Below are 26,774 nucleotides of genomic sequence, written 5' to 3' on the forward strand. Positions count from 1 at the left end.
AGTTCAACCTGAGTGAGTGTCTATAATTGTCACTATCCCTGTACATTACACACTCCCATTGGTCCCTACCCTCAAGGAGCCCACAATCCAAGGCCCCCGTTCATATACTAGGGCCAATTTTGGACAGAAGCCAATTAACCAATTAACCTACCTGCATGTCTTTGGTTTGTGGGAGGAAACCGGAGTACCCGGAGGAAACCCACGCAGGCACAGGGAGAACATGCAAACTCCTGGCAGGTAGCGTTGTGGTTGGGATTCGAACCAGTGACCCTTCTTACTGCTAGGCGAGAGTGCACACCACTACACCACTGTGCTGCCTGATCTAGTCCCAGGGCATCTACCTCTAGGCCCATAGAGGTTGTAGACTCAGAGGACGAGGGGGCAAGTACTCTTCCCTCCCTCAGAGATTCAGATGATGAGGAGGAAGAGGTACAAATTGTCTTTAGAAGAAGTAGATGACATTTTGAAAGCGATTTACACGACCCTAGACATTCAGGAGGAGAAAGTACAACTGTCGGTTCACAATAGAATGTACCTGGGTCTGGATGACACCAAACACAGGGTGTTCCCAGTCCATAGAGTTCTATTGGGAACAGTCAAGACGGAATGGAAGGACCCTGAAAGAGGCCCCTTCCGTTCCAAAACACTCAAGAGATGATTTCCCTTTGAAAACGAAGAGTCTGGAGTGTGGAGTAAAAATCACGGGTGGATGCCGCTTTTTCACAAGTGTCCCGTCGCACAGACCTGGCCTTTGAGGACGTGAGGGTGCTGAAGGATGTGATTGATAAAAGGGCAGACTCCCTCTTGAAAAAGGCGTGGGATTCCACGTCTGCCAGCCTCAAACCAGCTATGGCTTCCACGGTGGTGGCAAGAAACCTAGAATGCTGGGTGGAAAAGCTGAAGAGTCACGTGGAGGCGGGGATGCCACGAAAAGATCTTTTGGAATCCTTTCTGTTAATTCTAAAAGTAGTGAGATACACGGCCGACGCATCGGCTGAATCAATTAAGGTGGCAGCAAGGTCATCAGCTTTGGTGAATTCAGCCAGATGTGTTGTTTGGCTAAAAACTTGGTTGGGTGACAGCCTCCAAGATTAAATTGTGCGGCCTACCTTGGGGGATCTTCTTTTTGGACCAGACCTGGAAACAATCTTGGACAGGACAGCTGACAAGAAAAAGGCTTTCCCTGCCAAAAATAAACAAACAGTTAAAAAGAATTTTCGTGGCTGTTCAACAGCCCCGTAAGAGTAGAGAAGATAACAAGAGCCGTTGTGCCTCCCAAAAGGGTAAAGGTAGAGGAGGAGCTCCCTTTAGATCTCCCCCAGACCAGCCCCCAAAAACAAGTGACAATCTTGTCCCAGTAGGGGGAAGATCGTCTGCCTTGCTTCTACAATGGAACAGAACATCTTCAAGCCTGTTTGTAAGGAATGTTATCTCTCAGGGATACAGTCTGGAGTTTTCAGAGCCCCCCCAAGCAGGTTTTATGTTAAGGCTCTTCCAAGGGATCAAGACAAAGCTTTGGCAATGATGAACCTATTAGAGGATCTGATTCAACAAGAAGTGATCGTCCAGGTCCCAAAACATCAGGAGGGCCAAGGCTTTTATTTCCATATTTTTTTGGTGCAAAATCCATTGGGGAAGTATTGATTGATTCTGTACCCAAAGATCCTAAACAAATCAATTTGTTACAAACATTTCCGCATTGGACACAATCCATTCAATAACAAAATTGTTGACTCCAGACTGCTTCATGGCATCCCTAGATTTGAAGGATGCTTACCTACACGTCCCGATTGCTCAGGCTTCCCAACGTTTCCTCCGATTGACCATCAACCTAGGGTCATCAGTTTGGCATCTTCAGTTCAAAGCTCCGTCTTTCGCACTCTCATCTTTCCCCGGGATTTTCACAAAAATAATGGCGGAAGCCCTGGAGCCTCTGAAGTTAAGAGGAATTTCCGTGATTCCGTATCTGGATGACCTGTTGTTCTTTGCGGACTCCAGGGAACAAGTGGTGACAAATCTTCAGGTGTCCAGACTCACCTCAAGAACCTAGGGTGGCTCCTCAACCTGTAGAAGTTGAATCTAGAACCAAGACAGGAAATTATGTTTCTGAGTTATACCATAAACTCCAAAAAGTTTTTTTTTTTTTACCATAGGCGAAGTTGGAGAAGATCTTTTCTGCAGTATAACAAATTCAGATGAATCTCAACCTCAGCCCGATCGGCCATGGCCTTCTCACGGCATCGATCTCAGCCGTACAGTGGGCCAGATTTCATTCCAGACCACTCCAGTTTAAAATTTTACAGACATGGTCGCATCAGGTTTCATTGGAAATGCAGATCAGGCTTACCTCAAAGGTAAAGTGAGCACTCTGGTAGTGGAAGGACTCAGTCAACCTGACGAAGGTTTCTCCTGGGTCTTTCCACTAGACAAGCTTCTAACAACAGATACGAGTTCCTGGGGTTGAGGAGCCTACCTGGATGGTCTAACCTCTCAGGGGGTTTGGCCCAAGACAGAAACCACAAAGTTGTCAAACTGGCGGGAACTAAAGGCCATCTTTCCTGGTCTCCTGGCTTTTCAACAGGCAGTGAAGGGACATCACGTTCAGGTCCTTTCGGGTTCTCAGAATCTGCTAGCAGACCTACTCAGCAAGAGGAGAGTGGTGGAAGCAGAGTGGAGCCTGAATCCAGAAGTTTTCTTAATAATCTCCAAAACTTGGGGGCAACCTCATTAGACCTATTTGCCAGCTAACAGAACTCAAAGGTTCAGGAATTATTTTCATTGAGAAGACCAGGCCATAGGCATAGATGCTCTTGCACATCCATGGCATTACCAACTGTGCTATGTCTTTCCCCCCTTCCCTCTGATACCAATGGACTGAAGGAAATTCAGAGAAGAACGAACCAACATGATCCTGGTCACTCCCTTTTGGCCAAAAAGACCTTGGTTCGCAACACTACTAAACTTGGCCACAGAACCTCCTTGGAGGCTGCCGCTCAGGAAGGACCTTCTAACACAGGGCTCCGTGATTCATCCGGAAGCAGACCGGTTAGATCTAACTGCTTGGCTTCTGAGGAAGATCTCCTAAAATCGGAGGGTTTATGGGATAAACTAGTAAAGACCCCACTTTCCAGCAGGAAGGAGGTAACTCGGGCCATATACCTGAAAGTTTGGTCAGGTAAAAAGTGTTGTATCAGTCCTTGAATTTCTCCATGATGGAATGGAAAAGGGACTGGCAGTCAGCACCCTAAAAACCCAGGTGGCTGCTTTTTAAGTTTATTTTGAAAATACTCTAAGTTTTAATTTCAAGATTCTTCAGGGCACTAGAATGAAATAGGAATGAAATTGGCCAGTGGCCCTCAAATTTTCCCAGCTGGGATTTATCTATTGTTTTACAGGGTCTCATGGGGGCTTACAGCAAGCATCCTTAAAAAGTTTAAGGCAAGAAGAGTCAGTAAGCTTCAGTCCCTGGCAGTCATGGAACCTTTTCTTAAAGTTTTTCCAGATCGAGTGGTTCTTCAGACAGACCCAGCTTTCCTGCCTCTTCTAACTTTCATCGCTCACAGGAAATAGTTGTGCCCTGTTTCTCCTCAGCTCCTGCCAATACAGGAGAAGAAGTTTGTGATTTTCTCAGGATCATGTAAAGGGGAGAAAGCTTCGAAAAGCACACTGGGCAGATGGCTTAGATGGGCAATTACGGAGGCCTATGAAGCTAAAGGAGAAATACCCCCCCCCCCCCCCCCCAGATGTTGCTGCTCATTCCAAAAGATCAATGGCAGTTTCCTGGGCCGAGAGGGTTGGTGTTACGCCTGATCAAATTTGCAAGGCGGCTACTTGGTCCAACTACTCAACATTTCTCCGACATTATAGGTTGGACTTACTGTCAGCCGCAGATCAAGCCTTCGGCAGGAAGGTACTGCAGGCAGTAGTCTCACCCTAGGGTAAGTTTCTCGGTTATCCTCTCCAAGGTTGTCCTGAAAGGCAATTTGAGAAAGGCCTAGTTAGACTTACCGGTGATGGTATTTCTAAGAGCTTTTCAGGACAACCGCCATTTTCCTCCCTTTGTATCTTAGAAGTGGTTTAAGTGTCTATCATGGTTGTTTGTGTTTTTTTGTGCTTTGTTTTCCAGTATGTCAGAGACCACAATAACTGAGGCCATGGTGAAAGAGGAAGGATTTAAAGGCTGCATGTGTTTCCTGGAAAATGGGCAAAGCTGCACTTTCTCCAAGGTTGCCCTGAAAGTCTCTTAGAAATACCGTTACCGTAAAGCCCCGTACACACGATCAAACAATCCGGTGGAAAAGTCAGACGGACCAATCCGCCCGTGTGTGGGCTCCGGCGGACTTTTTTTAACCCAAAAGTCCGGTGGACTAAGATTGTAGTTTTGCACATCAATCTGTCCGCTGGACTCGCATTTCGGCGGACAATACAGCTGTGTGTGTGCTAGTCCAGCAGACAATATGGCCGTGTGTGTGCTAGTCCGCCGTACTTTTGAAATGAATGGACTTTTCCCGCCCGGAGGAAAGTCTGCTCCCAAGGATGCTGGGACTGTGACATCATAATGGGTGGGGACATCATCCGGCGATGTCCCTATATAAGTCGCCGCATGCCGCGTCCCTGTCATTGTGACCAGAGACAGCGACGAGGCAACAGCTCAAGAAGAGAAGAAGAAAAGAGAAGAACAGAAGGCCAGAAGACAGCGGCGACAGAAGACCGGGCCACTGCTGTAAAAGAGCTAGAAGAAGGCACGGTGGCCCGGCAAGAAGAACCGAAGAGGGGGACAAGACCCCCGAAGAGGGGGACAAGACCCCCGAAGTCAGAAGAAGAGGGCAGCGGCAATGAAGAAGAAAGCCGGGCTCCTCCACTAGTAAAAGAGCTAGCAGAAGATAGCAGAGGAGTCCAGCAAGAAGACCCCCGAAGACGGAAGAAGACCCCCGGAGCTGTGCAATAAACTATTTTAACCCTTGTGTGTTGTGTTTTTTTTTTATTTTTTCACAGGGGAATGAGTAGGGGTACATTGTACCCCATACTCTTTCACATAGGGTGGGGGGCCGGGACCCAGGGGCCCCCTTATTAAAGGGGGCTCACTGATTCCGATAAGCCCCCCGCCCGCAGACCCCGTCAACCAACGGCCAGGGTTGTCGGGAAGAGGCCCTTGTCCTCATCAACATGGGAACAAGGTGCTTTGGGGTGGGGGGGCCGCGCGGCCCCCCTTTCCCCAAAGCACCCCCCATGTTGAGGGCACATGGCCTGATACGGTTCAGGAGGAGGGGGGGCCGCTCGCTCGTCCCCACCCCCTTTCCTGGCCGGCCGGGTAGCGTGCTCGGATGAGGGTCTTATATGTACCTGGGGGGATCCCACGCCGTTTTTTCGGTGTAGGATTCCCCTTTAAGTCCATACCAGGTGACGGGGCCAGCGACGCCTCCTTCACTGGTCCCGGCTACCTGGAGCCGCGCTGAAAAAGAATGGACTTTTCTCCGTGTGTGTGGGTGAGTCTGTTCATTTCAAAAGTACGGCGGATAGTCCGGCGATACGATAGCCCGCCGGACCTAGTCAGCAGCAAAAGTGCCGTGTGTGGGCAGGTAGCTCGTTCGGAAAGTCCGGCGGACAGTCCGGCAGTTTGTCCGCCAGACTAAGTCCGCCAGATAGTCTGAAACATGTGTACGCGGCATAAGTCTAACTAGGCCTTATTACTTAAACTGAAATAAGATTTACTTAGATTTACTGCATGGGTTTCTATTAGCTGTCTCCTAGGTTCTCCAGTGGGCTTTTCTTTTTGGCCATTTTCTTCAATAGTGCAAATGTAATTTATTTTATACATGAGTTGACAATCTCTTCTTCAGCTAACTATTATTATGTTGTGGGTCTGCTAGACACACACCTTGTTTTTGTTGTTAATGTATGTAATGCATTAATGATACAAAATATTCATCATTTTCAGCACCATGAATGAATGTTGTGAGTCACGAAAATGGCATGATTGTGGCAAATTATAAAGCACTGTGGGGGTTATTTACTAAAGAAAAATCCACTTTGCACTCCAAGTGCACTGCATAAGTGCATATGAAACTGCGCTTGAAACTGCGCTGAAACCCCCATTTCAGTGTAAACACCAACTTAGTCCAAAAATGATATTGAGCCTTGAGAAGAAGCCACACATTGTTGAGTAGAAAACTTTTTACTCTGTGCACATTCACATGTGCATTAGAAAAGGGTTTTTGAACCAACATATTTTAGTAATAACATTATTATTTTTTTGGACAGTAGAAATAGCCTTTTTAGTGTTAAAACAGGTATGTTTAAACCATAAAACTATACACAACTCGGGAACCTACAAAGTTCAACTTTGACAAAGTGAAGGCAATATCACACATTAGTATGTACACACTGTGAGGATATTGCCTTCATCAGATGGGGTGATGTCACCCCACGGAAAGCCAAATTTTGAATTTGCACACAAATTGACAGTCAAAACAGGGATTTCCCTCCTGATCCCATGCCTGATGTCAACATGTGCTAGCTCCCACCATGGAGGATCAATGGACATGTTTGACATACTGTGTACATCTTCAAAAATTGGCTTTCAAAATTTTGTTGAAAAGTTAGAATAATGTAATTCTTTTTATAAATGTTGGTGTGTTTTCGATTCTGCCTTAAACATCAATTATGTTTTTGAGTATTTTTTCAACATCATTGATGTCTTCCTTGATCTTCTGTAAGTCACAGTTGCACACCATGATCTTCCCAATGAGGACGTGTGCACTTGCACTTGTGAAATGAGATTCTTCTTCCACAACATCCACATCACCTAAAAGAAAAAGAAAACACACCATGTATTAGAAATATGCAGGCATACATCTATTGCCTGAAGCTGTGGTCTCAGACACTCACCTGTTGTGGTCACTATTTCGCCCACTTCATAAAGCTCTCCTTCCTCCACATCCTCTGGTTGTTGTATTTGGATTTCCCCTTCTTTAGGAGGTTGGGGTCCCTGGTGACCTCAGACGTCCCGAGTCTTTTCTCCCCTATGCAAATAAAATAAAGGTATACTTAGCACACAGATATTAGAGGCAAGAAATAGGAATATGAAACATTGCTTGGAAGTGTCGTACAATTGTCTGTTTTGGCAGATGTTTTCCCTTTACAAAGCTGGAATACTTACCTTTTTGTTAAAGTATCACACATGTAGACACTACTAGTATCCACTGGAGCACCTGTGTGGGGCACCCTAAAAAGTTTGTTCTGGTGTCCCACACTAGTGCTCCTGTGCTCCTGCGTCCAGATGTGTAAACAGCTGCTGAGTGTCCTCTCCTTACACTAAATCAAGTTTGCATTTCATTCTAGTTACAAACCTATCTAGACAACAATGTACTAAACTTCTTTTAAGACAAATAGGCATGACCAAATGTAGTTAACCTGCATCTGAACATCCAGGCCCAGTAGCCTGCACGAATCCCAGGTCCCTCTCCTCCACCTTCCAAAAAAAGTCCCAGGAAGAAGAGTAACCTGGAGGAGGCAGCACTTGGCCTATTTCAGAAGGCTACTGCGGCCCTCAGAACCCCCCCCCCCCCCCCCCCCCAATAATCAAGAGGACTATGCCTGCATGGCAGCCTGCAAAATGCAGGAAATGGAAGAGGGCCAATGCCTCTTCTGTGAGGAAGTGATCTTACAAGCCCTAAATAATAGACATGTGCAGAGTAAAATATTTCGTTTCGGAATTTCGTTTTCGTCTGAAAACTTAATTTATTTAGTTACTCCCGAAATTCGTTTTTATTAATTTCGTTTTTTGTTCAAAAATTGCATTCGTCCGAAAATCCACATGAATCATGGTCGAATCTGTCTTTGAAGGCTTATGGTGTCTGTCGAATGTATAAAGAAGATTCGACGGAGCTAGTATATAGCATACTTTAGAACCCTATTAAAGTCTATGGGACTCCAACATTCAAAATCTAAAGTGCTCATTTTAAAGGCTAATTTGCAAGTTACTGTCCTAAAAAGTGTTTGGGGACCTGGGTCCTGCCCCAGGGGACATGGATCAATGCAAAAAAAAGTTTTAAAAACTGCCATTTTTTCGGGAGCAGTGATTTTAATAATGATTAAAGTGAAACAATAAAAGTGTAATATTCCTTTAAATTTCGTAGGGGGGGGGGTTGTCTATAGTATGCCTGTGAAGGGGCGCATGTTTCCCGTGCTTAGAACTGTCCCTGCACAAAGTGTCATTTATGCAGGAAAAAAAGTCCTTTAAAATCACTCGCAGCTATTATGAATTGTCAGCTCCCGTAACACTCATTGAAAGTCATTGATAAAAAAATAAATAAATAAATAAATAAAAAAAAGCGTGGGGGGTCCCCCAAATTCAATTACCAGGCCCTTCAGGTCTGGTATGGATATTAAGGGGAACCCTGCCTCAAATTTAAGAAAAAATTTGACGTGGGGTTCCCCCTAAATATCCATAACCAGACCCTTCAGGTCTGGTATGGATATTAAGGGGAACCCCGCGTCAAATTAAAAAAAAAATTGACGTGGGGTTCCCCCTAAAAATCCATACCAGACCCTTTATCCGAGCACGCAACCTGGCAGGCCGCAGGAAAAGAGGGGGGGACGAGAGAGCGGCCCCCCCTCCCTCCTGAACCGTACCAGGCCACATGCCCTCAACATTGGGAGGATGCTTTGGGGATCTGTGACCCCTCAAAGCACCTTGTCCCCATGTTGATGAGGACAAGGGCCTCATCCCCACAACCCTGGCCGGTGGTTGTGGAGGTATGCGGGCGGGGGGCTTATCAGAATCTGGAAGCCCCCTTTAACAAGGGGACCCCCAGATCCCGCCCCCCCCCTGTTTGAAATGGTAAGGGGGTACAAAAGTACCCCTACCATTTCACAAAGAAAGTGTAAAAAATGGTTAAATAAAACAAACACACTTTTGAAAAATTCCTTTATTAAAAATAAAAAAATAAAAAAAAGATTCCAGCGGCGGTAATCCACTCTTGCTATCCAGCGACGGACGGTCATCTCTCCAGCGATGTCTCATCTCATCCAGCGCAGCGATCCATCCTTCTGTCTCCGTGGAGGAGACACTGCAAGGATTCCGGCGGCTGACGTTTCTTATATACGGAGGGCGGGGCCACCCGTCACCTGACCCCGCCCCCCTCTGACGCAAGGGGAAACCCGGGGTTCCCCGTGACGTATAGGTGACCCCGCCCCCTCTGATGTAATGGAAACCTGCCTGTGTTACATCAGAGGGGTGCGGGTCACCCCTACGTCACAGGGAACCCCGGGTTTCCCCTTGCGTCAGAGGGGGGCGGGGTCAGGTGACGGGTGGCCCCGCCCTCCGTATATAAGAAACGTCAGCCGCCGGAATCCTTGCAGTGTCTCCTCCACGGAGACAGAAGAAGGACGGAGGATTCGCTGCGCTGGATGAGATGAGACATCGCTGGAGAGATGACCGTCCGTCGCTGGATAGCAAGAGTGGATTACCGCCGCTGGAATCTTTTTTTTATTTTTTTATTTTTAATAAAGGAATTTTTAAAAAGTGTTTGTTTTATTTAACCATTTTTTACACTTTCTTTGTGAAATGGTAGGGGTACTTTTGTACCCCCTTACCATTTCAAACAGGGGGGGGCCGGGATCTGGGGGTCCCCTTGTTAAAGGGGGCTTCCAGATTCTGATAAGCCCCCAGCCCGCAGACCTCCACAACCACCGGCCAGGGTTGTGGGGATGAGGCCCTTGTCTTCATCAACATGGGGACAAGGTGCTTTGAGGGGTCACAGACCCCCAAAGCATCCTCCCAATGTTGAGGGCATGTGGCCTGGTACGGTTCAGGAGGGAGGGGTGGCCGCTCTCTCGTCCCCCCCTCTTTTCCTGCGGCCTGCCAGGTTGCGTGCTCGGATAAAGGGTCTGGTATGGATTTTTAGGGGGAACCCCACGTCAATTTTTTTTTTAATTTGACGCGGGGTTCCCCTTAATATCCATACCAGACCTGAAGGGTCTGGTTATGGATATTTAGGGGGAACCCCACGTCAAATTTTTTCTTAAATTTGAGGCAGGGTTCCCCTTAATATCCATACCAGCCCTGAAGGGCCTGGTAATTGAATTTGGGGGACCCCCACGCTTTTTTTTAAATTATTTATTTATTTATTTTTTTATCAATGACTTTCAATGAGTGCTCTCTGTATTACGGAGCCGACAATTCATAATAGCTGCGAGTGATTTTAAAGGACTTTTTTTCCTGCATAAATGACACTTTGTGCAGGGACAATTCTAAGCACGGGAAACATGCGCCCCTTCACAGGCATACTATAGACAACCCCCCCTACGAAATTTAAAGGAATATTACACTTTTATTGTTTCACTTTAATCATTATTAAAATCACTGCTCCCGAAAAAACGTCCGTTTTTAAAACTTTTTTTTGCATTGATCCATGTCCCCTGGGGCAGGACCCGGGTCCCCAAACACTTTTTAGGACAGTAACTTGCAGAATCTTTTCTCTCTGTCAAATCTTTTTTCTCTGTCGAATATTTTCTCTATATATAATCTTGGACTAATAGAGGTAAGGTTAGGCACATTCGACCACAGGTTCTATAGACACAGATTGTTGTCAGAGTCATGTCGAATCTCCTATTCTATATCGAACTGTTGTAACAATGAAAACGAAAATAAAGCATTTATTTATGTCGGATCTTTCGTTTTTCGGATTTTGTGCTTTCGTTATCGTTTGTCAAAACGAAAACGAAAATAGCTGAAATTCGGACGAAAATGCATTCGGACGAAAACGAATGCACATGTCTACTAAATAAGGGGTTTAGGGGCGAACTCACAAGCCAAAGCCACATTTGTGAGTTCAACCATGGTCCTCCTTCTGCCACAACTACAACACCAGAGCCACAGCCTGGAAGCAAGCGTGTAAGGAAAACAAGAGAGTGATGGACTGGGTTCAGTCTGGTCTGACAAAAGACGCAGCCTGTTGTATGACCAATGACCACAGCCTGGGGACAGATATGTCAGCTGTTGCTGTTCCTGATCTCTTGTAGTCCTGGACCAGGTTGTGCTCACTATTATAAGGACTCCTCAGGCCAACAATTACGACTGTAAAATAATTGATGTGTGCCCTGAGGTACAAAGGCTTCGCAAATTTCACCAGTTTCTCCAGCGCTGCCTTCCTCCTTATTTTGTTATGACCCATAATAAATGGCTTTTTATTTTTCGCAAATATTTGGCTATGTGTTTTAGTTCAAAAAGGACAGTTTTTTTTTTGTGAGTAGGCAGGTACATTTCAAAAGTACAATGTCAAATTAACAAGGGACACCAACACCAACCAACCTCTTTGAGGTTAAAAAATAAAAGATAAGATAATAATGGTGTTGTGGTAACTTTGACACAAAACAAAAGAAAAAATTATGGCTATCACTATAAAAAAATGTAAAAAAATAGGAGATCTGGATAAAAAAAAAAAAAAAAACACTATAACCAAAAATTCTAAACTTATTATGAAAAAAAAAAAATATTCATGAGATTGCGAGAAATAATAAAGAAATCAGTTTGTGAGAACTCTGTGTGAATATCAGCAGCAAAACAACTTCATTATTGTAGCATCATAAAGAAGAAGAGAATGCGCTGCATGAAAAGATTTCAAAATTTGCAGCGTGACGAATGTGCTATCTCCATTACGAATGCTAGTTTTAACAGACAAATCGCTTCTGTCTCCTAATTGATTCAGAGCATGCGTGGAACTTTGTGTGTCGGAATTGTGTACACACGATCGGAATTTACGAGAACGGATTTTGTTGTCGGAAAATTTGAGATCAGGATCTCAAATTTTGTTTGTCGGAAATTCCTACGGAAAATGTCCGATAGAGCCTACACACAGTCGGAATTTCCAACAAAAAGCTCCCATCGAACATTTGTTGTCGGAAAATCCGACCATGTGTACGTGGCATTAGAGTTATCAGAAGAACAATGGGAACGTATATTCACCATCGCCCATAAAGTCTCCCTAAACATCTCCATTCAGAAAAACTACAAGACCCTAACTCGCTGGTACAGAACCCCAGCAATTCTAAACAAACAAAGCTTTTCCTATCCTAACAAATGCTGGAGATGCGCCGGAGAACCTGGCAAATTGCTACACATTAGGTGGTCATGTCCAGTAATCCAACCATTTTGGTTACAAGTCCGAGAACTCACAGAATCAACATCCACATATACCTTAGATCATACCTCAGCCCAATGCCTCTTTCATCACTCAGATATACCAGCTCACCACTATCGTAAGACCCTGATCTTACCCCTAATCAATGCAGCTAAAATGTGCATTCCAAGACACTGGGTCTCCTCTTACGTACCGACCATCCCAGAATGGTTTAAACAAATGAACAAAATAGCTAAAATGGAAGAACTCATTTTCATTGCCGAAGACTCCTCAGACAAATTATCCAAGACATGGGCCTGTTGGAAGCAATTGCAAACAACCAACAGGTATCTAACATTGATGAACTAACCCGTGACCATGACCCCTTCCCCTTTTTTCTGTTCTCCTTTTTCAGGTGACATGGGCCTCCGACCCCTACCCAAGGGATGAGTATGGGAGACCACATGTCAGTATTTTCCTTCCACTGTAAGCCCTTGTACACACGGTCGGAGAATCCGTCGGAATGTGTCCTATCGGACCGTGTTGTCGGATAATCCGACTGTGTGTGGTATGCATCGGACTGATTCCGTCGGAATATCCGTCGGACCCAATTTTCCAACTTGTTGGAAATATTTTCCGACCAACTGGTTCGATCGGACATACTCCGATCATGTGTAGAGAATTTTGATCGGACCAAGTGCCACGCATGCTCAGATCAAATTCCTACATCAAAGCTATTGGCTACTAGCCTGAACGTAGTCCCATCGTAACGAAATTACGTCATCACGTTCTGAATGATCGGATTTTTCGACAACTTATTCCGACCGTGTGTATGCAACAGTTTCGGACAAGATCCGACGGACAAAATCCGACAGACAAAATTAGACGGATTTGGTTGTCGAAATCTCCGACCGTGTGTACAGGGGCTAAGACATCTCTGATACCAGATGTCTTGCATACCTAATCCCCACCACCCTAAAGCGACAACACACCAAAGCCACTTATCAATTAGCGGAGACCGAGGAGACAACCACTAATCCTTCAATCCCTCTGACCTTCCCTCTCCATCACCCCCCATACCTCTTTTTGCCTACCACCCTAACCCTTCACCCCCCCCCCCCATCTCTCACTATCCACCAAGACCTAGTCTTACTACCTGTTGCTACTCAGATGCTCAAGACAGAGAATCCGGCCAGCAACTTCATACTCCTATGGCCTGAATTATCATGCAGGCACCCACTCCATTACTCAAGCACTTGGAATCTCCCCTGACTAGTTTTATCACAAGACAGAACAATGTGCTATAGTATTTAGAAATACTTACTCTAAGTTTGATTTAATGTTGATCTTTTTTACCAAGCCTATCTCCGTCTGGATTCTAAACTGTTTACCCAAGAGACTCTATATGATACCCAGATTTTAGATACATATATCTTATCCAGAACAGCCATTGTTCATTTGTTCACCTGTTCTCTGATTCCTAAACGACTGTATGATGATACTGTAATCTTGATATGATTATTTTTTCTTCAATAAAATTTATTTTGTAAAAAAAAAAAAAAAAAGGGTTTAGTAACCCTTTAAGCCCTTGTACAAACAGTCGGACGTTCCGACAGAAAATGTCCAATCGGAACGCGTTGTCGGATAATCTGACCGTGTGTGGGCTAAATCTGACTTTTTCCGTCGGAATGTCCAACCAACAAAGTTTGAGAGCTGGATATAAAATTTTCCAACAACACGATCCGATCGGACTTTGTCTGATGGTTTGTAGAGAATTCCGATCAGACAAAGTGCCACGCATGCTCAGATCAAATTCCTAGACCAAAGCTATTGGCTACTAGCGGCAACGTAGTCCCGTCGCAACGAACGAACGTCATCACGTTATGAATGATTGGATTTTCTGACAACTTTGTCCGACCGTGTGTATGCAACACCAGTTTCAGACAAAATCCGTCGGAAAAAATCCGATGGATTTTGTTGTCGGAATGTCCGCCCGTGTGTACAAGGGCTAACAGAAAACATGGCAAAGCCCTATACCCCCCTTATGGGAGCCCTCTCATGTGCTAGAATAGACCTCATCGGTAAGAAGAGGTGAATAGCGCTTTACAGTAGTATAGTGGCACGGCTTCTACTGGCTAGATACTCAAAGTCCACAGCTCCCAGCGAGATGTTAATCATATAAAGTAAAAGAGGAAAGACCCATAGTGTAGACCACTCATATAATCATTTATTCCAAAGTAAAATGCATTTCAGAGGTCAAAAAACAGCACATATCAGATGACTTCAGGCATTCACAAGCTCCGTCCGCCTCCTCCCAATGTGATCCCATCACCGCCTATCTCACGTGTTGCACCCAATGGGCTTTCTCAAAGGCATAGGAATTTTTGTGGACTTTTTTTTTTTCATGGACTGATGTTTATGATTTTTTTATAATTTAGATGCATTTTTTCACATAATATGCTGTGTGTTATTTATCTGATGGTCATGCATTTATTGTTTTAAGCACTATAGTCAGAGGCATTTCTATATCTAAAAACATTTATATATATATATATATATATATATATATATATATATATATATATATATATATATATATATATATATGTTGTGACGATTCGGGGTGATTAGGTTCAAGTGGTGTGTGCAGTTTTCCAGAAACGTGCCACTCCAGACTGCGTTTTTAGGGCATGGCAGCCCACTTTTGTTTAAAGGTAATGAAAAAGTTCAAACAAACAGTAATCTTCCATCGCAGGGGGTTCCACCAGCACTGTATTACCAAACGATAGCCTCCTGGCTTACTCACTGTCAGCTTCGTGCTTTTTTGGTCACAGGCCACATCCGCCTGCTTCAGACATACACACAGACTGCCACCTGCAGTCTTAGACTCCAAGACCTCCTGTCTTTTTTTTCTCCTTGTGCCGTCTCCTACTAAGACCCTCCGACCTCCTAGGCCAGACTTGCTGTCTGTCCCGGGTGGAGCGGTCTCCAAGTCTGAGCTAGGGTTGCCACCTTTTCTTCAAGTCAAACCCGAACACTTTCCTTACGCTGTAAGGTGGGACTCTGCAGACTCTAATGTAAGGGAGAACTTTGGGGACTCCAACATAATGGATGCTCTGGGAACCATGATGTAAGGGGGAACACTGAGTACTCTGATGTATGGAGAGGACTCTGATGTAAGGGGGAACACTGTGGCCTCTGATGTAAAGGGGAACTGTGATATAAGGGGTGCTCTGAGAACCCTGAATTACCTTAGTGTACTCACTCAGAGGCAGGAGAGATAACGTGGGACTTCAGTCACAGACAGGGATGGATGGGGAGCTCACTCACCCCTTGACAGTCAGCACCTCTCATCCAGATGTATCTGAGGCTGCTAGACTTCAAATTTACAGGCCCCACTTTCCTTTTCTGAGACACAGTGACGGGGATTGGAGTGTGGGCAGACACAGCGGGGTAGGCGTGGGGGGAAGACGAGCAGATCGAGCCCTCTCTCCTCTCCCATCCGTATGTTGGGGATCTGTTAGTGCTGGCTTTGGGCAGTGTGAAAGAGTGTAACAGACACTCTCAGCTTAGGCAACTGGAGTCAGCAACCTGCTGGGAGGCCATAGTCCAGTATGAATAATGTGTCCGGGTTTCAGGCAGTTTGAAACTCGGGACAGATGATTCCAAACCCGAACTGTCCGGGTGAATCCTGGACAGGTGGCAACCTCAGTCTGAGCCCTGAGCTCTATTCCTGGGGTGTTTATGAACCCAGCCCACAGGTATTCCTGCTCATATGCATCTGTGACATGGGGTCACATCTCCACAATATGTGTGTGTGTGTGTGTGTGTGTGTGTGTGTTTTTTTTTACGCATGAGAGGTGAGCGCTGCACTCACATATAAATATATAGAGAGTGCAGCGCTCACCTCTCATGCAAAAAGAAAAATAAATAAATAAATAAATAAATATAAATATATATATATATATATATTATATTTTATACTGTTACTGTGGTTAAAATGTATACAATTATTCTATAAATGGTCCTGTTAAAAGTGATACTAAAATTCAGATTCCTGTAAAAGCATTACAAATGTATTTCCGAATTAAATAATGGCGTTCATTTTTAAAATGACTGCGGGACAGGTTTGCTTTTGTAGCAGTCTGCTCATGAATTGATGATGTCCACTTCAGCCCCAGAAGGTTTTTATCCCCTTTAATGACCAGGTCATTTTTTGCGATACGGCACTGCGTTATTTTAACTGACAATTGCTCGGTCGCGCAATGCTGGACCCAAATAAAATGTATGTCCTTTTATTGCCCACAAATAGAGCTTTATTTTGTTGGTATTTGATCACCTGTGTGGTTTTTATTTTCTGTGCTATAAACAAAAAAAGAGCGACACTTTTGAAAAACAAAAAAATTATTTATTTATTTATTTATTTTTACTTTCTGCTATAAAACATATTCAATTAAAAAAAAAAAAGTCTTCATCAATTTAGGCTAATATATATTCTGCTACGTATTTTTGGTAAAAAAAAAAATCCAATAAGCGTATATTGATTGGTATGCACAAAAGTTATAGTGTTTACAAACTATGGGATATTTTTATTTATTTATTTTACTAGTAATGGCGGTGATTGGCAACTTGTAGCAGGATTGTGACATTGCAGCGGACAAATCAGACACCTAATTGACACTTTTGACACTTTTTTGGGGACCAGTGACACCAATACAGTGATCAGTGCTAACAAATATGCACTGTCACTGTACTAATGACACTGGCAGCGAAGGTGTTAACATCAGGGGCGATCGAAGGGTTAAATGTTTTTTCCCTGGGAGTGCTTGCTAACTGTGGGGGGGGGGGGGGCAGGGGGTTGCTCTGACTGGTTGAAGACAGTGATCTGTGTTCCTTCTAAACAGAAACACCAGATCTCCATCTTCTCCCCTGTCAGAACAGAAATCTGCCTTGATTACATAGGCAGGCAGCTATTCTGCCTTTCCTGGGAACAATCACGGGTGGCTGGTGGACATCGGCTCCACCAGACCTGCTGATTGGCTCCCCCTCTGTCCAATGAGCGTGCATTTGGATCTTTGGCGCTCCTAGAGGCTATTGCACGGGATTACATACAGGTACGTGATTTCGCACAATAGAGCCACTTTGCCGCAGTAAATGTACGTGACGCAGTCGGTAAGTGGTTAAACTGACCCCTCGTATTTAAGTTTCCAGGACCACTAGCCATAATATAGCCTTCTTATTCCTGATAACAGTGTAGCTATTTGTTGCTGTTGACATTGTATTATTATTTACTGGAAAGCAGCACGATGCCAATTCTTCTCCAGGTAAGCCCCAGAGGAATGTTAGTAGGTGTGTGTAGAATGTTCTTCCGTTGTCTTGTAGCCTAGGAGTAACTGTTGGCACGACATCCAAGCTGCGTTGACAAGGCAGCCGGATAATTTCTATACTCCGCAAGACGTGTTGCTGAGACATCATACAGATAAAGAATAAATAATGATGTACTACCGCTAACTCCAATTAGTCTGAAGTTTTATTTAGAGAAAGAGCACATCTCCTACGGGACACATGTTCTGCCCCTGATGAATTTCACCCGTAATTGGGATTAGTTGAGTAGAAGGAGAACTACAACTAAGCCCAATTGAGGTGAAATGCACCGGAGGGAAAGCCTGCATCTGGCAGGTGAAGTGCTCATTCTCGGAACTGACGATGGACTGACTGGATTAAGCAGAATTTTGGCTCTGTTCTTCTCCATTTTTGCTATGTTTGAATCTGGGAGTGTCTTAGCAACGTCCTAGCGACAAGGCAGGATTGGATGATGCTATTCTTTAAGCCAGGCTTTGGGAGGTATGTATATGACCTACACCTAGAGCAAAGATAGTATTAAAGTGTTACTAAACCCAGGAGCCTGCATTCACTATATCTGATCTCCCCAGGAGCCTGCATTCACTATATCTGATCTCCCCAGGATCCTGCATTCGCTATATTGGGTCTCCCCAGGAGCCTGTATTCACTATATTGGGTCTCCCCATGAGCCTGCATTCACTATATCTGGTCTCCACAGGAGCCTGCATTCACTATATCGGATCTCCCCAGGAGCCTGCATTCGCTATATTGGGTCTCCCCAGGAGCCTGCATTCACTATATTGGGTCTCCCCATGAGCCTGCATTCACTATATCGGGTCTCCCCAGGAACCTGCATTCACTATATCTGATCTCACCAGGATCCTGCATTCACTATATCTGGTCTCCCCAGGAGCCTGCATTCACTATATCTGATCTCCCCAGGATCCTGCATTCACTATATCTGATCTCCCCAGGAACCTGCATTCACTATATCTGATCTCCCCAGGAGCCTGCATTCACTATATCTGATCTCCCCCAGAGCCTGCATTCACTATATTGGGTCTCCCCAGGAGCCTGCATTCACTATATCTGATCTCCCCAGGAACCTGCATTCACTATATCTGATCTCCCCAGGAGCCTGCATTCACTATATCTGATCTCCCCCAGAGCCTGCATTCACTATATCGGGTCTCCCCAGGAGCCTGCATTCACTATATCTGGTCTCCCCAGGACTCTACAGTCACTATATCTATATGGTCTCCCCAGGACTCTGCAGTCACTATATCTATCTGGCCTCCCCAGGACTCTGCATTCACTATATCTGGCCTCCCCAGGACCCTGCATTCACTATATCTGGCCTCCCTAGGACCCTGCATTCACTATATCTGGCCTCCCCGGGACTCTGCATTTGCTATATCTGGTTTCTCCAGGAGCCTGCATTCACTATATCTGCTCTCCCACAGTACACAAAACATGGAAATGCAATTATCTTAGTAAATCTAAAATGCTAAATACCTCATCAGCAGTGTCTGGCCGAGCACTGGTTAAAGCTTGTAGGTGGAGTTTTCATTCTCCCCCGATTGTCCTATGAGGCTGCAGGACCCCTGGCCCTCTGTCTGGACAGTCCTGATTGGCCCTGTGCTGATCATATGCACCCTCCCAAAAAAAAAAAAAAAACTCCCTTGGAATACACATTTACCAAAAATATGTAGAAGAATACGTATCGGCCTAAACTGAGGGAAAAAAATGTTTTTTTTATATATTTTTGGGGGGATATTTATTAAAGTAAAAAATAATGCGTTTTTTTCAAAATTGTCGCTCTATTTTTGTTTATAGCGCAAAAAATAAAAACCGCAGAGGTGATCAAAAGAGGGAAGGGGGCTCTCAGTGGATCAAAAGATTCTAGTGTGGTGGTCTCATCCCTGATACATTTTGAACAAAAAAAAATGAGAGGTGATCAAATACCACCAAAAGAAAGCTCTATTTGTGGGAAAAAAAGGACGTCAATTTTGTTTGGGAGCCACGTCGCACGACCGCGCAACTGTCAGTTAAAGCGACGCAGTGCCGAATTACAAAAAGTGGTCTGGTCTTTGACCAGCAAAATGGTCCGGGGCTGAAGTGGTTAAAACAAACCGGCCAAAGAATCCATTTATAGAGGACCCCCGGGATAATAATTGAATAATTAAAGGGAAAACGGGAAAACAAGAGAAAAAAAAAACACAAAAAGGAAACAGAAAGTCAGACAAGCTGACAAACATGACAGTGACAATAGACTATATTAGAACACCTATATCACTTCAGTTACCAGAGAAAACTTATACCAAATGTATGTATATGTAAGTAAATAAAAAAATGAAATAAAAGAATATAATAATAAAGAATTTATTCAATTAATTGAAAAACAAATAGTTCTAATTTAATTAATTTTTTTCTTTGATACCCTATAATGGTTTAAGTATTATTAGATTATTCTCACGATGGTTCCACTCTCTCAGGGTATATAACAAAGTAGCATGAAGGATATATGGCTAGCTTGAAAAGACTGCTTTATTTACTATCAATATTCTCACACTGTCATGTTATAAAGAAGAGGAGAGGTAACTAACAACAAATAGCCGTCTATATAGATAAAAAAAGGCTGTAGGCTTAATTCCGTATTCAAGCCCCGTGGAATAAGCGTATCTAAACGGTAAGAAAGAAAAGAAATGGATTTTCCGTTGCGTGCATGGGAAGTTAAATAACAAACTCATTACTGTCAAAAGTGCTTTTTATGTGGAAAAATGAATAATGAATAATATGCAAAACGTTGGCATTGACTTTTAGCACTATTTTCAGGTCACATGCTATCGGTGCCCCCGCTGGATTATTCTATCATCATTTTGTGCGCCGGGGCAACAGTCCTACCATATCACATGAACTGCTCCTCTGTTGGAGGACAAGAATTAAAGTGGTTGTAAACCCTCCCCCACAACTTTGTCCCATGTAAATCAGCATTAAAAAACCCTAATGAACACTGCTTGTAGATATCTCCTTACTTGTTTAGTATTGTTGTAATCCTTGTTGTTCTGTAGAATGAAGTCACTGAGCATGCCCAGATCTCCCCTGATTTAAGGCACACTCTCTATGTCTTATCTATCTGTTATCAGGACCTCCTATAGCACAACACTGAACTCTGCTAAATCACTCAGAGCTTCCTCCTACACACCATGTGACCTCACATACAGACTAAACTTGGCCATTACTGCAGTCTTATCAGCTGAAGCTGATAAGTCTGACAAAGGGAAATATTAGACATCGGCACAAGTAAATACTATGAAATAAACAAGTAAGCTATGCCATAGAAACGTTGGATTGAGAAGGAGGCTTGGTTAACAGTACAGGAAGTGCTCAATGTAAGGGCGGAAATACACTTTACTGTGGACCCAGAAAACAATACTTAAGATGGCGCTGCCTAACCCCTGGAAACAAGTTTTTTTAAAGTTGCTTTAACCACTTGCTTACTGGGCACTTAAACCCCCCTCATGCCCAGACCAATTTTCAGCTTTCAGCGCTGATGCACTTTGAATGACAATTGCGCGGGCATACAACACTGTACCCAAATGACATTTTTATCATTTTTTTCCCACAAATAGAGCTTTCTTTTGGTGGTATTTAATTACAGCTCGGAGTTTTATATTTTGCTAAACAAACAAAAAAAGATGCAAAAAAAATCATGTTTAATAGTTTGTTATAAAATTTTGCAAACAGGTAATTTTTCTCCTTCATTGAAGTACGCTGATAAGGCGGCACTGGTAGGCTGCATTGGACACTGATAGGCTGCACTGGTGGGCACTGATAGGCATAGTTAAGGCGGCACTAATAGGCACAGATAAGGCGGCACCGACGGGCACAGATAAGGCGGCACTGATGGGCACAGATAAGATGGCACGGATGGGTGGCACAGATGGGTGGCACGGATGGGTGGCACTAAGGGGCACTGATAGGTACCACTGATAGATGGGACTGATGGGCACTGATAGGTGGCACTGATAGGTGGCTCTAATAGGTGGCACTGCTGGGCACTGATGGGCGGCACTGCTGGGCACTGATGGGCACTGGTAGATGACACTGATGGGCACAGATATGTGGCACTGGGGTGCAGCACCTTTGTTGAGGCAGATTGTGGGCACTGCTGGGTGGCACTGTGGGTACTGCTGGGTGGCACTGCTGGGTGGCACTGTGGGCACTGCTGGGTGGCACTGTGGGTACTGCTGGGTGGCACTATGGGCACTGCTGGGTGGCACTGACAGGGGGGACACATTTTTTATTCATGTGGCACTGGCAGGGGGCAGGTGGGCACTGGCAGGGGACAGGTGGGCACTGGCAGGGCTGGCCGTGATCGGGACTGATGTCCCGATCACGGCCGCCAGTGATCGGCTCTTTTTTTTTCTCCTCGCGCTATCAGCACGAGGAGGAATAATAGCCAATTACCGGCTCCGTTGTATCACATGATCAGCTGTCATTGGCTGACAGCTGATCACATGATAAGGGGTCGGGATCGACCCCTTGCTCGGATCGGTGATCAGGCGAGTCTCATAGACTCGCCGATCACAGAAGGGGGCGCGCAGGCTGCTCGTGCACGGGACGACGTCATTAGACGTCGTCCTGGCAAAGGAGATCCACGCTGTAGCCGTCATTCGGCTATAGCGCGGGTCTCAAGTGGTTAAACAGTAAGTAATATGCGATTTGGGCTGGATTACAGTGGCTATAGTCTGATAATGACTTATTATAATGGCCTAATGAAAAGAAGCATCAGAGTGGGAGAGTTTACTTCCACTTTAAGGACGGACAAGCTTTTTTGAATTCAGTGGGTGGGGTTATCATCATCATTGATTACATGTCTCAGCTTCTCTATTTGGTGACTGCTTTCCTGGCTATCCTCTATCTATACTTTTTATTTTTGGCTCAAGCCACCTGGGGGGGATCTGATTCCGGCCCCATATTGTTAATCAGCAACTGGTTGTTACAATTGTTTGGCACCCAATTGGGACCAGTCTCGGATCCCACTGGCGTCCGGACGTGTATGTTTTATGTTTGTTGTAAGCACTGTCTTGTGTGTATATGTTACTTCTTTGTTAGTGCCTGCTGGGATCGAGTATTGGTATTCCATCAACAACAGTGAATACATTAGGTTATTTTATGGTGGCCCTTCTATATAGACTTTCAAGCGTGTTTTAGTGAATCATAAGTGTGTTATATACATCAAAGTGAAGTATATTCTCCATAATTATTTCTAATGAATTAAACATTTATATATTTTTGGAATTTTTGGTGTTTTGTTCCTCAATGAACCTCACTTTTCCCATGTTTTTGGTTCATCCTCTGAAACGTGATCCATGATCAGATCACTTTTTGGAGGCATTTGACAGGAGGTAAAGAGGCAATATGTTGCCTCCTCACCGCCTGTTTTATCCCACTAAATGCATCATCACTGTGCTGCAACTGCATGCAATGCACACAGTTGCAGAGTGGTTGCAGTGCAGCACCATTCACCTAGGGGTGTACTTCAAGGGTTCCCTGACTGGAGAAAGATTGAGAAGCACCGACATAAAGGAACCGGTTTCTCCATTTTCCTCCTGCAGCCGCTGAATGCCTGCGCGAGGGAGAGGAGGAAAATTGAGAGATTGGTTCCTTTATATGCAGCCGCCCCCTGCCACTCCTCCTATCCAGCTTCTTTCTGTTGCCCCCGTGCCACTGTTCTCTGAGGAAGAAATGATCTTTATTTGCAAATTAAGATCATTTTTTTAATTTATTTTCACATGTGAATTACCCTCCCTGTTGTGGTTGTGCTCATCTGGTGCCTCTAACTCTCATCTTTTTTCCTTACAGGATCACATGCCTAGGTGAGATTCATAGAAACATATATAATGGAAAATACAAAAAGGAAAGCCAAAGGTCTGGTTCAAGTGGACAACATAGAGCTTCAAGATGTCAACTTTCCACAAGCCAGCATTTCCTCGTACCAACCCACCTCCTCTAAAGCCAAGAAGAAGAAGAAGAAACAGAAGAAGACAAGCCCACTCTTCCTTGATGAAGCCAAGGTTTGAAACATCATCAAAATGCTAAGAAACATTGAAACATTAAAAGAAACACTAACCAAAAGAAAAAAAAAAAAAAATATATATATATATATATATATATATATATATATATATATATATATATATATATATATATAGCCTTGAAAACCTTGAAAATGTATTCATACCCCAATTTTCCTCATCTTGTCATGTTACAACTCAATACGTAAATGTATTTTATTGGGATTTTATGTGATAGACCAACACAGTGGGGGCTATTTACGAAAGACAAATCCACTTTGCACTGCAAGTGCACTTGGAAGTGCAGTTGCTCTAAATGTAAGGGGTAGATCCAGGCCCGGACTGGGACAAAAAATAGGCCCGGGCATTTTGCATTGAGCAGCCCATGACATGTTAACCGGCCCCTTCCCCACTCTCCTCCCTGACAGATCCCCTGAGAGGGGGAGGGGGAACCCACCAGAGGTGTGGGGGAGGGGTGAGGTGGGACCAGGAAAGAGCATGGGGGGTTGGAGAGCACAGGGAAGAACCTTGAGAACATGGGGTGGGGCGAGCGCACAGGGGAGAGGCAGAGAACACAGGGAGGAAGAGGAGAGCACAGGGGGCAGCATAGGGGGAGGTGGAGAGCACAGGGGGGCATTGGAGAGCATGTGGGGAGGTGGAGAGCAAAGGGAGGGCGGCAGAGAGCACAGGGAGGCTGGCAGAGAGCACAGGGAGGGTGGCGGAGAGCATGGGGGGTCACTCTGATGTAAGGGTTGCTGATGGGACACTCTGATGTAAGGGGCTGCTGATGGGACACTCTGATGTAAGGGGGTGCTGATGGGACACTCTGATGTATGGGGGTTTCTGATGGGACACTCTGATGTAAGAATTGCTGATGGGACACTCTGATGTAAGGGTTGCTGATGGGACACTCTGATGTAAGAGGGTGCTGATGGGACACTCTGATGTAAGGGTTGCTGATGGGACACTCTGATGTAAGGGGTTGCTGATGGGACACTCTGATGTAAGGGGGTGCTGATGGGACACTCTGATGTAAGGGGGTTGCTGATGGGACACTCTGATGTAAGAATTGCTGATGGGACACTCTGATGTAAGGGTTGCTGATGGGACACTCTGATGTAAGAGGGTGCTGATGGGACACTCTGATGTAAGGGTTGCTGATGGGACACTCTGATGTAAGGGGGTGCTGATGGGACACTCTGATGTAAGGGGGTGATGATAGGACACTCTGATGTAAGGGGGTGCTGATGGGACACTCTGATGTAAGGGGGTTGCTGATGGGACACTCTGATGTAAGGGGGTTGCTGATGGGACACTCTGATGTAAGGGGGCTGGTGATGGGACACTCTGATGTAAGGGGGTTGCTGATGGGACACTCTGATGTAAGGGTTGCTGATGGGACACTCTGATGTAAGGGGGTTGCTGATGGGACACTCTGGTGTAAGGGGGCTGCTGATGGGACACTCTGATGTAAGGGGGTGCTGATGGGACACTCTGATGTAAGAGGGTGCTGATGGGACACTCTGATGTAAGGGTTGCTGATGGGATACTCTGATGTAAGGGGGTGCTGATGGGACACTCTGATGTAAGGGGGTGCTGATGGGACACTCTGATGTAAGGGTTGCTGATGGGACACTCTGATGTAAGGGGGCTGCTGATGGGACACTCAAAATGTAAGTGGGCCGGTCTGGATGAAGTCCAGGGCCAAATTTCTGTCACAGTCCAACCCTGGCCTTGTCAGTCATTTGCAGCCTTTTCTGTGGCTTTGCCATTTAAAAATGACGCAGCCGAGATACAGAGCGGATGCCCTGTGTATCTTGGCGTCGCTCGGTAGTTCTTGACCGCTCTCGGCGGCTTTCGGCTATTTTCGGCCGCACTCGCCCGTTCTCGGCTATTTTCAGCCACACTCTGCGGCTTTCCGAAAGCCGCCAAGAACGGCCGAGTGCGGCTGAAAATAGCCGAGAACGGCCGAAAATAGCCCAAAGCCGCAGAGAGCGTCAGAAAGGGTTAAAAATAGTGGGGGATCGGCGTATAACACGCACCCCCAATTTCCCCCTGGTTTTAGGGGGAAAAAGTGCGTGTTATATGCCGATAAATACAGTCTTTCAGTTCTCTTGCAAACCTGGTCTGCTAGTGGGCCCTGAAGACAGGGTTGATGGCCACTGGTCTAGAGCACATGGAATAGCAGTGTCCTTTGCCTGCTCGAGACTGACCCGGCCTGGAAATGCTGTTAAATCTTCCAAGGCCTTTGAGAATCAGGGTGATTCTGGCTCAGGAGGGATCTGAAGGATCATTCACAAGTCACGGGAACAGCTGAGACAACGTCCAAGGAAGATATGGTCGGGGAGGCTCATGGTATAGTTTCATAGTTCGAATAAAGACACCAGTCCATCCTGAGTGAGTGTCTACACTTGTCCCTATCCCTGTACATTGTACACTCACATTGGTCCCTACCCTTAAGGAGCCCACCATCCAAGGTCCCCATTCATATACTAGGGCCAATGTAGAACAGAAGCCAATTAACCTGCCTGCATGTCTTTGGACTGTGGGAGGAAACCCACGCAGGCACAGGGAGAACATGCAAACTCCAGGGAGGTGGTGTCCTGGTTGGGATTCGAACCAGCAACCCTTGTTACTGCTAGGTGAGAGTGCTACCCACTACGCCACTAGTGTCAGCTGATACTGGAAGGAGGCATCCAAGTAGCCAGTGACACAGTGAGTAGGCCTGACATAAATCTTGGGACAGAGACTGTTGCCATTGTGCTCCCTTTTTTGTTATAGGGACTGTTCCAGACCTGCTGGCCAGGGTTCTTTCCACTATGGGATTTTCCCCGTTCTGAATTGTTTGCATTTTTCTACATAGAAGACTATTCTATCTAACTGTTTGCTAGATAGTGTCCTTGATCGGGTTTGATTGCTCTGGATATCCCAAGGCCCACTCTAATCCCTATTCCAGTTCTTCAAATAATAATAAAAAAAAAACATAAAAACACACTCATATCATCTGCCTGCCCATCCTGTGAAAGACTGAGTGAAACTTTGTGCACCTGGCTACAAATACCTGATAAATGTCTGCTCTGCACTAAATTGGGATCAGAACCTGGGTTAAAGGAGAAGTCCAGGCCTAAGCGTGTTTGGCTCGGCCTCTCCTATGGATCACAGGAGTGCAATTCGTTTTTCACTCCTGTGACCCGTTTTCAGCTCTCTGTTGACGTCACAGAAATCAGTC

At 45.1% G+C, this 26,774-nt stretch overlaps 1 protein-coding gene across 2 annotated transcripts in view; it reads left to right on the forward strand.

Annotated features, from left to right (window-relative positions):
* The window catches only part of LOC143927233 (transient receptor potential cation channel subfamily M member 2-like), a 228,756-nt gene that overhangs the window by 17,840 nt on the left and 184,142 nt on the right, over positions 1–26,774 (forward strand). For both annotated transcript variants that reach the window (XM_077451228.1, XM_077451229.1), the window contains exon 2: positions 23,334–23,545. In XM_077451228.1, the coding sequence (XP_077307354.1) occupies positions 23,372–23,545 (174 nt within the window). In that variant the 5' untranslated portion in view covers positions 23,334–23,371. The remainder of the gene's footprint in view (positions 1–23,333; positions 23,546–26,774) is intronic.

This window comes from Lithobates pipiens, unplaced genomic scaffold (assembly GCF_037356315.1).
Source record: "Lithobates pipiens isolate NorthernLeopardFrog02 unplaced genomic scaffold, aLitPip1_a1.2 Scaffold_23, whole genome shotgun sequence".
Lineage (NCBI taxonomy): Eukaryota > Metazoa > Chordata > Amphibia > Anura > Ranidae > Lithobates > Lithobates pipiens.